Source organism: Drosophila innubila (genome assembly GCF_004354385.1).
Source record: "Drosophila innubila isolate TH190305 chromosome 3R unlocalized genomic scaffold, UK_Dinn_1.0 2_E_3R, whole genome shotgun sequence".
In the NCBI taxonomy this organism is placed as follows: Eukaryota; Metazoa; Arthropoda; class Insecta; order Diptera; family Drosophilidae; genus Drosophila; species Drosophila innubila.
Window position 1 is genome coordinate 898605 of NW_022995380.1, and position 15504 is coordinate 914108.

A 15504-nucleotide genomic window follows, 5' to 3' on the forward strand; every position below is an offset into this window, starting at 1 on the left:
CTGAGACAACAACGACAACGACAACAATTTAAACAACACATGCATACACATGGGCAACTGCCATTTGTATAAGTTTTTAATTTCAAATTGTTGTTTCATTCATACAAGTATCGAACGCGTCACGTTCACAAAAGTGAAACTGACGTCGTTGTTGGGTTTTTTTTTCTGTCTCACTTTTTCTTTGTTTATTTTCTGCAGTTGAATAACTTGAAAGTATGTCAACTAACTCCAATCTGCTGCTCCTTATTTGCAGGGATCGAATTGATGATAATTTTGAAAAAAAAACAGGAAAATGAAAAAAAATGTCGATTTTTTTTTATAAAATTTAGAAATAATTTCTATTTTTGATCTCAATATATATGGAATAAGAAATATTTTCATATTAAATGGTGAAATATAAAATATTATTTAACAACTGAATGCCAAAGTACCAAATATAATTTTTTTTTTTAATTTTCGTATTTTTATGTGAGTATTTATTTTTATTTTATATATCTTTTTATATTTGAAAATAATATATTAATATTACGATTTTAATTTATTAAGATAAATTATATTTAAAATAATGAAAACTAAGTTACAATTAGCTTTTATAAAATATATTTATATTACGAATTTAATTTATTAAGATAAATAATATATTTAAAATAATGAAAATGAAGTTACAATTAGTTTTTATAATATATGTTTATATTACGATTTTAATTTATTAAGATAAATTATATTTAAAGTAATGAAAATGAAGTTACAATTAGTTTTAATATACATTAAAACAAACATTTTTTTTGTTTTAGGATGTCTTATCCGAAACTATAGAATTTGCCATTTATCTAAATAATTTTTAAATATTAAATTATCTAAATAATTTTTTTAAATTTAGTCTGGCTTAAAATTCAAAATTCTTATTTGCGATCTCTGCTTTTTAGGTAACTTAACAGCCTGCCAACATCTGAGACGTGCGGAGTCGCGTCGAGCCAAGGCTTTGCAACCGAATGGTTCCTCAGGAGCTGTGAGGATTCCACGTTGTCGCAAAGGTGGCGAATTCGAAAGCATTCAGTGCACAAACGAACGAGCTGGCGAGGATTGTTGGTGCATTGATGAGTATGGCGTGGAGTTGCCGGGTACACGAAATGCAAGTCGAAGTGGCGTTCAGTGCAAGGAGCCATCTCATTGTGGCGCCTCGGCTTGCCGCATGTTCTGCCCGTCGGGATTTGCACGCGATCCGCAAACGGGTTGCTCGGTGTGTCGTTGTCGGGATCCGTGCGATGGTCTCGAGTGTCCCAATGGACAGTCCTGCCAGCTGCAGGAAGTGCAGTGCAAGTCGGAGCCATGTCCACCGTTGCCCACATGCAAGAAGGCACGCTCCTTGGCCAACTATTGCCCCGCCGGACTCCCCCTGGCCATCGAGGACAGCGTAAGGCCCTTCCTGTGTGGTCAGGAGGCGGGTAAGCCTCAGTGCCCGCCCCTCTACCAGTGCATGGTGGAATCCGGCAATGACTACGGTGTCTGTTGTCCCAGCACCTTGACCTTCCAGAAGCCAGGCATCTGTCCAGCTCCCGAACAAGCGCAGTACACCCAACGCACCGGCTACATGTGTGGTGCACCCTGCAGTCATGATCTGGAGTGCCGCAACCTGGACAAATGTTGCTTCACCAAGGGCTGCCAGTTCAATTGCCAGCAGCCGAGCAATGTGACGGGTTGCCATCAGGCCAAGGCCCTGGCCGACATCCTGTCCATCAATGAGCGTGAGGGACGCGGTTATGTGCCCGATTGCAATGGACCCGGTGGTCAGTACTCTCCTAGGCAATGCTCAAGGAACGGCCTCGTCTGCTGGTGTGTGGATCCGCGCACCGGACACAAGATCAAGGAGTCCATGGGCGCAGCCAACAATGTCAACTGCGATGGCTGGGAGAACATGATCAGTCGCTCCTATGCCCGCAGCTTCCAGATGGAACAATGCGATTCGAATATCTGCGCCGCCGTCTGTGAATATGGCTTCAAGGTGAGTTCTTTCGATGCGACTATGTCTATGTGTGTCATCTTTTCATAAAGGGGGAATCAACTTTTTTTATGTAACGTATTCCTATAGTCGGAATCTAGCCTTTGCGGCTAGTTTATATTCAAATCACATAGAAATGTCTGAAATATGTTTTGATTCCATTTATTATACCCGTTACTTAAAAAAGAAGTAAAAGGGTATATTGTGTTTGTTGGAATGTATGTACTAGGGAGAAGGAGGCACCTCCGACCACATAAAGTATATATATTCTTGATCAGCATCAACAGTCGTTATAGCCATGTCCGTCTGATCTCAGAGACTATAAGAGATAGAGATACCAAACTCAGGTCAAGTTTGTTATATATTTTTGACACGCCCCCTTTCATCCCCGCAAATTGCGAAGAACCACCATACCAACAGTTTATAAGTTAGTACATGTTTTATGGTAATTAACGTTATTTATTAATATTATGTATAATATCACTTAACCGCAGCAAGATCGGACAAGTAGAACGGGAGGAATAGCTAGCCAAAGTTAAAAGCATTATTTCAATACACTCACCTAAAAGTATGCAGTAGTTTTTATTTGGTAGTCATTTTATATGGTCGGGATCTCGACTATAGCCTTTTCCACTTGTTTTTCTATAAAAGTTAATAATTATGTTGAAACTGCAAATAAATTTGTGGTAATAGATTTTTGAGACTACGCAAAAATGTTAAAAACAATTTAATATCTGAAATTTGTTGCTTTCCAAAGCAATTCTCTTCAAAATCTGTAAAGATTATGGGAACATTCCTAAGAATAAGGGATCACAATATTTGTAGAAAACATATTTGTTATACCGATCCGAAACTTATATGTATGCGATAAATGTCTAAAACCCATTGATCAATTGAAAATGTTAATAGTTCAAATGATGTTTTGAGTTTTGGGAATGTCATATTTTGTTCTGCACTTGAGGAAAATCTTTATTCGAAAACTAATTAGTTAGCTTAACGTATTCATAAATATAATTTTATTTTCTTAAAGAATGATCACAATGGCTGTCCGACTTGTGAGTGCTCTGAACCTTGTGAGGGATTTAAGTGCGCCATTGGTTCCCATTGCGAGGTGGCCACCGATCCGCTATGCGAGTCCGGATCTTCTCTCTGTGCCTCTTGGCCAGTCTGTAAGCCGGACTTGGCCTATTCGAATCCCTGTGACATTGGTACACCCCTCTCGGATACAGTTAGTGGAGAAGTCATGTATTGTTTCGATGAGCGTCAGGCACGCAGCTTCCAGCCGACAGCGTTCTTTGAGCCCGAAGCAGAGGCGAAGCAGGGTCGCTCCATGAGCAACCGCATCATGTGCCCGGAGCAGTACAAGTGCACCAAGCTGCATCGTGAAACGGAGAGCGTGTGCTGTCCAGTTCCGGAGCAAACAACAGATTCTGGAGATCAGCAGACGACGCACCAGCAGACGAGTAAGTTCACATTCCATTCATATTTTTATTGGCAAAAGAGTAATGTAAACTTGTGCAAATGTTTCTAAGTAAATACTTCAATTTATAGAAAATGTAATTAATAATTCAGCTAAAATCCATGAAAGCCAACATTTTTATTTTTTACTTTAATTGATTTTTATTTATTCGTTTCTTGCGATTTGAGAATCTCAATTTTTTGTTATCTAGTCCAGAATTACATCAGAATTATTTTAACAATTTACTACTTGTTATTTTAAAATGCATATTAATTTATTGTCAAAATTCCATTTTCTGCATTTCCATTGCACATTTCAAACAATTGGCACAATTTTCCAATTTTTAAGTTTCATGTATTCATTAGGCTTAAAATAGGGCTAATTTTCAAATTTGTTGAGCTGTCATATCATCTTTTAACTAACGAATATTCTCCCTCTTGAAATAAAATAATTAAAAAATTTTCTAGAAATTCTTAATTTTATAGTGGCAGCTGTGGACTTGTATAGAACATGCCTAGAGTTTTTCTGGAATCTAAGAACTAATCGGAAAATTAAATGATTATAATGATATCTGATTACGAAGCTAAGACACTAAAGATATTTTTCCCTTCGTATGTTTGGTGTCATTATTAGATCAATTAATTTATTAACGTTAAAAAAATTATTTTCCTTTGAAAAAGCTGTTTAATTTGTAGAATTAATTATGGAAAAGCAAAAAAATGTCTTTAGGCAACAAAAAGTGTGTAGATCTCGATTCCGTTAAAAAAAAGAGGGAATGAGTTAATCAAATTATTTTCATTTTAAAAAGTTGTTGAATTTTTAGTATTAATAATGGAAAAGAAAAGAATTTTCTATAGCCAAAAAAAGCAAGTTAGATCTCTGATCGGTCAAAAAAGAGGGAATAATTTAAAATATCCAGACAGCATGATAAGCTTTCTTTTCTGTTTAATAATTAAAAACGAAAACAAGTTTTAAATAAAATCCAACAAGTGTAGATCTCTGATCTAATTGGGAAGGATTTCCCAGTCGAGTAACAAGGCAAAGAATGATGAATTCATATATTCCTTTTATCTTTTATAGTGTGTGAATATTTGCGCGACTTCTCCGAGCGCATGGAGGGCACGGAGGAGGGCATGCAGCTGGCAATGCCGGCACCACGTTGCACGGCTGAAGGAGACTACGCGGGACGTCAGTGCGAGCAGCGGAAGATACGCGTGACGCGGGCGGAGCAGCGCAAGATTCTGGAGGAGAATACCATACGCCGGATGCGAATGCTGTTGAGCAGTGCTCCATCGAAACGGAGCAGACGCGATGCGGAACGCCTGAAGCTCTATCGTGTGGATGACAATGCGCTCAAGGTGCAGGTGGCAGCTCCAGTGATGGGACGCAGTGCCAAGGTGATTGACATGGGCGCCGAGCGACAACAGGGATTGGGACAACTGTTCGAGACGGACTTTAAGAAGGTGGCGCCAGCGCCGAAGCGACCCGTTGCCGATGACGACATGGTCGAGATGGAGGTGGAGCAGTGCTGGTGCGTGGACAGCTTTGGCACAGAGATTCCACAATCGCGTGGCTTCAATGTCAGCGACGAGAGTTGCCAGCAGCTGCGCGACAAATTGGACTGCCTCGATCTCACCTGTCGCATGGGATGCGAGTATGGATTCGCACTGGATGCCAACACCCGCTGTCCCGCCTGCCAGTGCCGAGATCCCTGCGAAGGGGTCACCTGTGGCCAGGGCAAGGAATGCCGCATAGTCGATGTCAGCTGCGAGGGTGAATACTGCCCGCCAGTGCCCGCCTGTCTGCCGCGTAAGCCCGGTCAGTGCCCTTACCTGGTGCCACCTGCTCCAACGGACAACCTGGATGCCAACATCTGTGCCTACGAGTGTCGCACCGATGCCCACTGCGAGGGATCGCGTCGCTGCTGCTCCAACGGCTGTGGCACACAATGTGTGGAGCCCCAACTGAAGACGGCCTGCCAGCACCTCCAGGCGATACAGCTGCATCAGAGCTCCGAGCTGGGCATTCCGGCACGCCAGATGACGGTGGCCCAATGTGACGTGGAGACGGGCAAATGGGAGCAGGTGCAGTGCTCACCCGACGGCCATTGCTGGTGTGTGGATGCCCAGGGACAGCAGCTGGCTGGCACCAGGATCAAGTCACCTGCCACGCCCATCTGCCAGGAGAACGCCAGCTACGCCTGCGTGCAGGCAAAGTGCAACGTGAGCTGCGAGAGCGGTTACCAGGTGGATGCCAACGGCTGTCCCACTTGTCAGTGTCGGAACTACTGCCAGGAGGTGAGCTGTGCCAGCGACGAGGAGTGCCAGCTGATCAGTGTGGAGTGCGTGGACAGTCCCTGTCCCAAGATGCCCATCTGTGTGCCGCGTCGTGCCTCCGTTTGTGCCGAGGGCAATCCCCTCCAGCAGGGCGAGCTCGACGTCAGCTGTGGTCCCCACAACGAGCACGAGGCGTGTCCCACCACCCACACCTGTCAACTGAATCCGGTGAGCAATCGTGGCGTCTGCTGCTCCAAGACACGCGACGTTTGCTTCGAGTCCATGGACAATGTGTGCCTCTCCGGCGCCAACACGTCGCACAATCACACGCGCTATCGCTTCAGCCCGAAGGCCAACAAGTGTGTGGCGGTGCACATCGATGCGGATGCAGCTGCCTGCCAGACCAAGAATCTGTTCCACAATGAGCTCGCCTGCAATTCCGTCTGTCCAGTGCTCACCCAATGCGAGCGTCTCAAGCTCAAGAACAGCTTGGCCGCCCAGCGCAGTGGACACTCTTCGGTGTGGTTCCAGCCACGATGCGATCCCGTCACCGGTCACTGGAGTCCCGTCCAGTGTCTGGGCAAGCAGCCCGCTTTGGCCAGCACGCCACGCACCACGGAGATTGTGAGTCGCGCCTTTGCCCGTCTGCAGACGGAGGAGGAGCAGGAGCAGCAGCTGCCCAGTCCCTATGGCGTATGCTGGTGTGCCGATCGAAAGGGTGCACCACTCAAGGGTAGCCTGACCCGGGACATTGAGCCCACCTGCAACAGTCGCCAGGCGAGGCAACGCAAGAACTACGATCTGGGAGATCCGTTGATGGAGCAGCTCATTGGCCAATTGACGCAGCTGAACGATGTGGACAACATTGACTTGGACTTGGATGAAGTGGAGCTGAAGCTGCAACCCACTGTGACAGCAACCAACGTGCCAGAATCTGTCACGGAGCGTGTCTTGGAGCTGGCCAACTCCCTGTTGGACTCACAGTTGTCGGTGGAATCGTCGTCCCTGCAACCCATGCAGCTAAACACCACACGCTGTCGCGCCTTGGCCACAACAGCGACATTCCCGGTCAGCTGCGATGAGGCGGGTGCATTCCGTGCCCAGCAATGCAGCGGACGGAATTGCTGGTGCGTGGATGCTGCCGGAAATCAATTGCAGTCGTCGCACATCTTTGGTCAGGGCGAAAGACACTGCGACCATGTGCCGATCGAGGCGGTGTCCATTGAGCTGCACATGACCAACAGCAGCGGGAGCAGTGTACGCAATGTCTACGATTCCATACGCCGTGAACTGCAGCAGCTGCTCGGCGATGTTGTCGAGAATCTGCGGGTGCAGGAGAACTTCGATGGCTCTCTCCTTGTACGCTTCGAGCTGCACAACGAGGCCAAAGTGGACATGGCCTTTGCCATTGAATCGGCCATCACATCCGGTGGCTTTCAACTAGTTGCTGGTCACTTCCGGCCGGATCTCACACGTTCCCATTTTGTGCATCGCCCGGCAGTGCCACCTCATGCCCAGGCAGCCACCGCACCTGATGAATCCGTGCAGCTGGCGATGTTCGTCATGGCCAGCTGCTCGGCATTCCTCGTCAGCATCTTTGTCGTCTACGTCATGTTGAAACGTGGCTGGCACAAAACGTTGCACAAGAATGTCTACGATTATCCAAAGGCAGCAGCTGCAGCCGGAGAAAAGCCCGTCGACTTCTCTCTTCCCATATTCGTGCTGGAAGATGCACAGCCGGAGAGTGTTAAGCGGGTCAAGGCGTAGGCAGCAGGATCAGCAGGAGGAGCAGATATTGTTTGTTGTTAAGCGTTAAATTATATAAATGAATTTGTAAATAAATTTGGGTTAGACACTCAATGGTGCATGCCCCGGATCTACAAGGGGTCCGCACTAATCATACAAATACTATATTTATATCGAAATATCTATAATTTGTACTTTCTAGACTCATAAGATGATTAATTTATAAATAAAGCTTTAAAAACGAATGAAGCACCCAGTTAGCTTTTTAATGAAAAGGGAAAACAAAATTTTTTTAGAACAGAAGATTGGGAGGCCCTTTAAAGTATATATCGCATATTTACTTCAAGACGCAGATCAAGTTTTTTTTTTTAAATTTTTCACCCCCCAAAACTTTATAAAAAGTCTACCAAAATCGGTAAACAGTCGCTAATTTTCTTAACGGACATCCGTGTTTTCTAAATTTTACGAAAACTTTACTACACCCACAGCTACTGTTAAAAATATAACGTTTTTTTGTGGGTACTATTTTGACAGGTACTTGTATTCCACAATTTAATGACAGGTACCTTTTGTGGTTTCCTCACGACAATATTATAAAATTAATCAGCTTAAAGAATTCATTCAAATATTTGCCAAAAATAACGTGACTTCTTCATATGTTGCACACATTCCAAAAGAACGTGGATGCCGCATATTTGAAATTGTTTTTCTCTACGATTTTTGTATTTTTAATCTGGACAGTCGATATTGTTTTGAAAAGCAAACAGTTGAGCTAACTAAGAAAAATGATTATTATTTTTTAAATTATTATCTTTTAGGGTTAAAAAACAATTATATCGGATATTTTAAGCTGATGACTGATTTCTCAAAATAGATCGTTGATGCGCCACCTCAGAATGACCTCCATAAATTTGGATGTTTTTTCCAGACATCGATTTAATATCGTATAATGAATTAATGATACGGGAGTTTAGAAAAAAAAGGTAATTTTCGTATAAGCTTAATGTATAATACATATTAGAACAAATTTTAAACTACAATTTTCTTCCCTGCTATTGGAAATTTCTAAAAAGAGTGAAGGAATTGAAAATGCCGATTACAAGTTTGTCAGCAACCAATTGGGATTTTAATATATTATAATAATACATTTCATACATATATCAATATAATTAGCATCTGATCTGATCTGACCTTGTTCATTATCAATATACATTCATTAATAACATTTAAAAATTTTGGCTTTTCACTTCATTCAACACGAACTCTGTTGTTTTTCTCATTAAATCAATCAACCTCGGATCGGTATTCTTTTTTTTTTTTGCATGTGTGTAAATTTATATATATATATGATATATATATGTATAGATAGATATCTGAATGGTATCCGTATTGTGTATATGGTAGACTACATTCTAAAACGGCGTCGGGTCTTAAAATTTAACCCATGACAGTCGTAAATATCTCGAGAGAAAAAATATAGAAAAAATTTAATCTAAATCAAATCAAATAATTAAAGTAAAATATGTAAGTTCTTTAATGTATTTCGGATTTATAAATATATATGTGTATATGTATTTGAGAAGAGTTTCAGTAGAAAAATGCAATACTCAAGTTACAATTGGAAAGTGTTTGTATAATGCAATTGCTTATATGTATGTTTGTATGTATGTATGTATGGATGGGTATATTTAGAGATTAAAGAGAGACCTATGATGTCTACAAGAATAGCAAAGTATAGCGAATATGCAATTAATCTATTGAGCTATTTTGGACCTAAACTAGTTACATTATCGTAGTATGTGCTTTGCATGCAATTTAAAAACATTAATATCTCTTTAAAGTTGTGTTAATTTTTTGGACATTTAAAAAGCGCAATATCATATTGTTCAACCGTCTCTACTAGATGTGAGTATAAATGTATGTATATGTTTATTTGTGTGTGATCAACAAATGCATCAAAATGGAAGAGAGATGCATCTGAGTGCACTTTAGAAAACAGTAGAAGAATGCATCATTTTTGGTTACTTTTGTTAGTCGGTATCAAACTAAAATTCATGTATAATTCTTAAATCATATGCTTAGCAGCCAATAGCCAATAGCCAATTGACCAAAAGTGGGACAATAGGCATGCAATGGCCAAAATGTACGTATAACAAATGATGAAAGAGCAGCAGCCTAAATGGACAGCTTGATTGGGACGTCTACTTGGCAGCAGGACCACCACCTACACCACCTGTAGCATTGTTGTTGTTGTTACTATTATTATTATTATTATTGTTGCCTCGCGCATTTCGCTGAGCATTGTTGAAGCCACCAAACGGTATGGATGCCCGCTGATCCTCCATGCGTCCACTCTGCACTTTCATGATAAGCGAGAAGAAATCCTCGTCGGGCACGGTGGTCCCACGTCCAGACTGACCCCGAGCACCAGACGCAGCTGCTGCCTGTGGTGCCTGTAATTGTGGCGCCTCCGCATCCATGGTGACATGTGGCCGGGGCAACTCAGAGCGTTGTTCTTCCAATCGCGAGCCTTGGCAACGCATCAGCATGTCCAGGAAAGCATCATCCGGCTGTTGTGTGGTTGTTGCACTCCGTGCCAACGGAGCATGGCCAATGGCTGGCGGCATTGCAGACGATGGCGACTTCAGACCCGGCAGATTTGTGGGATCCACAAACATCGAGTTTTGCTGCACAAGCGGTTTCCGAGTTGCACCTGTCGCTACTCCAACGCCGCCTGTGTTGATTTTGATGGAACAACGCTGGTCATCCATGCGCTTCGATTGCGAACGCGAAAGCATCTCGAAGAAGTCGTCCTCTTTGGCTTTTGTGTTGGCGGCTGTGGCCGCCTTGTTTTTCTCCTCCTGCATGCGCTTGCCATCCGGTGTGATCTTGATAAGATCCAGTTGCTCCATGCTCTGGCGGCGCACGCGAACCTTTAAAAAATAAACCACATTAATAAGTAAATAATTAAAGATTGTCAAAGAAATTTTTTTTTAACAAAGTCTCAAATCAAACTTTTTTGGTGTCACAGAAAGTAATTATGGGTACGAATAAAGTCCCCTGATATACATCACGATTAGCGACAGCGGAAATGGGCGTGACAAATTTGATCTGCGTAGAGTTTATAGTAGCCTGTGTGTCAAATTTGGTATCTCTAGCCCTTATAGTCTCGGAGATCTAGGCGCTTACACAGAAGGACAGACGGACATGGCTTTATAGACTCGAATGTTGATGCTGATCAAAAATATATATACTTTATCGTGTCGGAAATGCCTCATTCTTCCTTTTACATACAAACACCCAGAAAATAAGGAAAAAAGATAAAGAAAAAATAAATTTAAACTTGACCTGTTTCATTGGCTTAAACTTACTATGGAAAAAGCTAAGACTGCTAAAACTTCAAAAATATTCTGCTCACTTGACGCCCTTGCAGAGCTCTGTATTACATTTTTGACTACTTGTTTCAAATATAGTAAACCGATTTGAACTGGTAAGGATGTGTAATACAAACTTAAAAGCATATTCTGTTAGTTTGTTTACGATATCTCATAAAACAAAAAGTTTTTTATGCTAAGACTTGATTTCCGCCCGATCGGAACTATGACAGCTATATGATATAGGGGTCCGATTTGAACCAACTTTGGTCAGGAGATATAAAACCAAGTTATATACATTTTGTATCAGTTTGGTTACGATATCTCATAAAAAAAGGTGTTCATACTAAGACTTGATTATCGGCCGACCGGTCCTATGACAGCTATATGATATAGGGGTCCGATTTAAACCAACTTTAGTCAGGATATATAAAACTAAGTTGAATGCATCTAGTATAAGTTTGGTTGAGATATCTCATAAAACAAAAGTTTTTCCTACTAAAACTTGATTTTCGACCAATTGTGCCTGTGGGCGATATGTGATATAGTGGTCCGATCCAAAAAAGAAACAAACTTTATCTGCCTGCAATATAGAGGAATCTACATACCAAGTTTTATGTCACTAGCTTTTAAATTGTTCTTATAATTTGAATATGAAATTTTCTATGTCGATTTTTTGGCGGTAAAGGGGCGTGGCCAAATTCTGAAACAAACTTGATTTGTTTGCAATATAGAGGAACCTACATACCAAGTTTGGTGTCTCTAGCTCTTATAGTCTTTGAGATCTAGGTGTTCATACAGACGGACAGACAGACGGACAGACGGACATTGCTATATAAACTCGGCTATTGAAGCTGATCAAGAATATAAATTCTTTATAGGGTCTGCCACGCCTTCTTCTGCCGCACTTATTCCTTAGAACAAACTTAATAGACCCCCGTACTTATTTTTAAGTACGGGGTCTAAAAAATATTAACGGATAGGGAATGTTTTAAAAGGACAGATATATCCGAAAAAAGTAGCAAAGTAACAAAATTATATACCAGTTTAAAAAATTGTGCTTTAGAAGGTTGGTGACCTCTCAACTCTGTAAGAGGCGAGTAATTTCTCGAAGAACATACATAATGCAATTAAATTCCTTCTGTTGACATCCAGTTCACCTTATAGAATCAACCCAATCAAATTAAAGTAGCATTGTATTTTTACGAAACATGCTCAGGTTCATGATACATTATCGGTCAATTTCTTCAGTAAGAACAGAACAATCATTATTCTGATAAATTTAACCAATGCTTGTCATCGGCAGCTATATAAGAACATACAGAGATCAAAATTGTTAGTCGCTCATTGGCAACATTATAGAATGGTGTATTCTTCGCTTGTTATATTCTCACTCTGTTTGTGCCTTGCATTGGCATATAACTTGAACTATCCCAAAGGATCAACTAGTCAAGGTAATATGAATAAATAAAATAAAACTAAGAATCACTTAGAATATCCATTTGATAGTTACTTGTGATAATGGCGAAACTCAGGCATATCAACGGATTGGAGAGAAATACTACTTCTTAGGTAAAAAGAAGGTCAACTGGTTCGAGTCTGCTCATTTATGCCGTCAGCTTGGCGGAGATTTGGCTCAAATTGAATCGCAAAAGGAAATGGATGCAATTTCGACATTTCTTAAAGGCTACGACACAAAAAACTTCTATTGGATATCAGTAAACGATCTTGTAGAAACCTCCAAGTACTTCTCTATAACAAATGGATTACCATTGAAATTTATCTCCTGGACGGCTGGACAACCAGACAATCCTGGAAGCGAGCAATGCGTGCATTTGTGGCTCCAAAACGGCGTTTTTGGCATGAACGACTGGCACTGCACTTCTAAGGCGTTCTATTTATGCCAGAGACAGAATTATACACGCTGCTGGGATTGTTGTTAACACATATTTAAAATAAAATATACAAATGTTTATGACTCACAAATAAAAACAAACTATAAATGACCCCTAAATGTGTTAGCTTATAATTTGTTACTTTAAAACCAGGAATCACAAATAAAGGTTGAGTTTTGAGAGTACAACCCAAGAATCTGATTTAGATGATTGAAAAAAATTGAGATACCCAATTTATCATTTCCATTTAAATTATTTGTCATTAAAGTTAAAGTTTAGTTTTTAATCTTAAGTCTTTACGTTAAAGTTTTATCTCTCGCTCTAAATCAAAAAATTATGAAAATAATAAATAAAATAAATAAAAAAAAGTTGCAAATTTTAAACGGTTTAATTGTTGACAATAGAGGTCCGAGATGAGTGTTTGCACATATCAGTATAATTTTCTCACAACATTGTAGTATGTGACCCATTATTCATTACTAGTCACATAAACGAGTCAGTTTAATTTATTTTAGGTATGGATTCACAGATGAACATTTTTGATCCATTATGCTTTTTCTAGACAATTTGTGAGGCACCCATATATCGCGCTCCTTTATAATTCTTCTTGTAAATGGCTTAAGACTGTTTTGTGGTCAAGATTGTACTTTTAATAAAGCAAATCCGAATTTTTGAGATTCGTGCACAAAAAAAAACCAACGCATATTCTGACTCATTTGGGGGAGCGACAGAAATCTACACCAACCGAAAACCACACAAAACCCATTAATTTTTGGGAGGTTTTCGGCTGGTTTCATTTCTGTGATACCCGAATTTATCCTAGTGCGAAAGTAGCATAAAATGATCGTAATTTTTCGATTAGGGACTCCACAATGACTACACTTTTTTACCACCTTTATAGTTCCACAGACCAGACATCTTTGTTGTTTTCGGAGTAAACAGTCTGATAAATGAAATCACTATTTTTGCTGTGACATCAAAAATCGTAGCTAAAGTTTTGCCAACCAACCCAATTAAGTTTCTCTAGAGTTTGATTTATGCTTACCATGCGTCCCTGTGAGTTCTCAGAACCATCTGATTGATGTCCACTAGCAGAGTGATCTGATGCGCTTGAGCGTTCCTCCTCCGGAGTTGGCGTATGGTCCGCCTCTGGCATGCCCAGCAGTTTACGTAAATCGGAAATATTAACACGCGCTGTGCTTTCGCCGACCGGATCATGCAGTTCCTTGGCCAGCTGCAGATGGGATTCGGCAAACTGCAGAGCCTTCTCATTATTGCCAATGGCCGAGTGAGCATTGCCCAATGACCAGCAGGCACGGGCTTCCCCAATTCGATCGCCCAGCTCCTGTGCTATGGCCAAATGCCGATGATGATACTCAATGGCCGTGGTAAACTCGTGCAGCAGAGTGTACGTGTTACCCAGACTGTAACAAGATTGAGCCTCTACCTCACGTTCGCCCAGTTCCATGGCCAATGCCAGTGTGCGCTTGTAATGCTCGGCGGCATCTTCAAACTGGCCCAGAAAGATATGCGAGTTGCCCAGATTGCTGTTGGCGCGACGTTCCGCAGCGCGATCTCCAAACTCTCTAGCAATGCGTAAGCGTTCCTGGTGATGCTCAATGGCAGCCTGTACATTAGATTGGAGTTAATGCAGATGTAATCATTGAAGAGCGATGACAAACTTACCTGGAAGTCACCCAAGAGATAATACGTGTTGCCCAGATTTCCACAGGCGCGTCCTTGTGCACCTCGATCGCCCAAATCACGCATTAGCTGCAGATTCTCCTGATAGAACTCGACAGCCTTGGCTAGCGCCTCCTTGACATCGTCACCAGACTTGCCCGGATTACGCTGACCCAAATGCTTACCCTTGGCATGATACACATTGCCAAGATTGTAGAGTGCACGGCCTTCGGAGAGCCGATCCCCCAGCTGGCGAGCCAGTGTCAGATGGCGTTCACAGCAGATTGCTGCCTCGTCGAAGCGCCCCATTACTTTCAGAGTGTTTCCCAGGTTGCCGGATGACTTGGCCTCACCCAGTTTGTCGTTCATGGACTTGGCTAGCGTTAGATCGTGCTTATGATACTGCATGGCCTTGGCATAGTCCCCCAAATAGAAATAGGCGTTGCCCAGCTGCGAATAGATGGCGGAAAGCGTGCGCAGATCATCTGTTCCCGCCTGTATGGCAGCCTGGAAAAAGGCAACGCCCGCCCGACAATCGCCCGCTTTGCACAGACGCTCGCCCTCAAGCGCCAGCTCGAGGCACATGCTGGAGCCGCCGTCGGAGCCGTGGTGCGAGCCGGAGTCTTGGCCACCGCCAATGCCCATTGTGGACACATTTTCCGCTGATGCGGACAGCGAGGACATGGCTTTGTTTTCGATGCTTCTCTACGCCTTTGATGTGCTTAAAAACACGCACTCGAGTCTTTACTGCGACCACCACACACCACACACGCACGTAGAGTGATTTCGCCTTAGTATTAGTGGTTACTTTGATCAAAATTACTCTAATAAAACACTTTTTTTACCGTTTTATTAATTTCGTTTTGTTAATTTCATTCTGATTCACTTTTGCCAGTAGAAAGCAAAGGTTGCCACCCAGTAAAAATAACCGATCTGGCTCGATTATATACCTTTATAAAAAGGTACATTTGCAAAAAAGGTACGTTTTTCTAAACTTTAGTTTTTTAAAATTTTTGTAAGAATTTTGTCGACTTTTTGGTATTATTGTTAGATAAACTTTTGTAAACTTTTC

General features: G+C 41.8%; 2 protein-coding genes and 1 long non-coding RNA gene across 3 annotated transcripts; 2 read left to right on the forward strand and 1 right to left on the reverse strand.

Annotated features, from left to right (window-relative positions):
- The first annotated feature begins 1146 nt into the window (after window positions 1-1146).
- On the forward strand, window positions 1147-7725 carry LOC117792428. The gene is made up of 3 exons (XM_034632579.1): window positions 1147-2002; window positions 3030-3462; window positions 4539-7725. The coding sequence occupies exons 1-3, from the start codon at window positions 1193-1195 to the stop codon at window positions 7499-7501; spliced, it is 4206 nt and encodes a 1401-aa protein (XP_034488470.1). The 5' UTR covers window positions 1147-1192; the 3' UTR covers window positions 7502-7725.
- Window positions 7726-8585: 860 nt separating this feature from the next.
- Window positions 8586-15364, reverse strand: LOC117791409 (G-protein-signaling modulator 2). Its single transcript, XM_034631147.1, has 3 exons — window positions 14436-15364; window positions 13795-14376; window positions 8586-10413 (listed from the first exon to the last, which is right to left on the reverse strand). Exons 1-3 carry the CDS (start codon window positions 15114-15116, stop codon window positions 9682-9684), a joined length of 1995 nt encoding a protein of 664 aa, XP_034487038.1. The 5' UTR covers window positions 15117-15364; the 3' UTR covers window positions 8586-9681.
- LOC117791410 lies at window positions 12220-12427 on the forward strand. The gene is made up of 2 exons (XR_004618044.1): window positions 12220-12308; window positions 12364-12427. It is a non-coding gene; the product is annotated as an uncharacterized LOC117791410 (long non-coding RNA).
- Window positions 15365-15504: the final 140 nt, after the last annotated feature.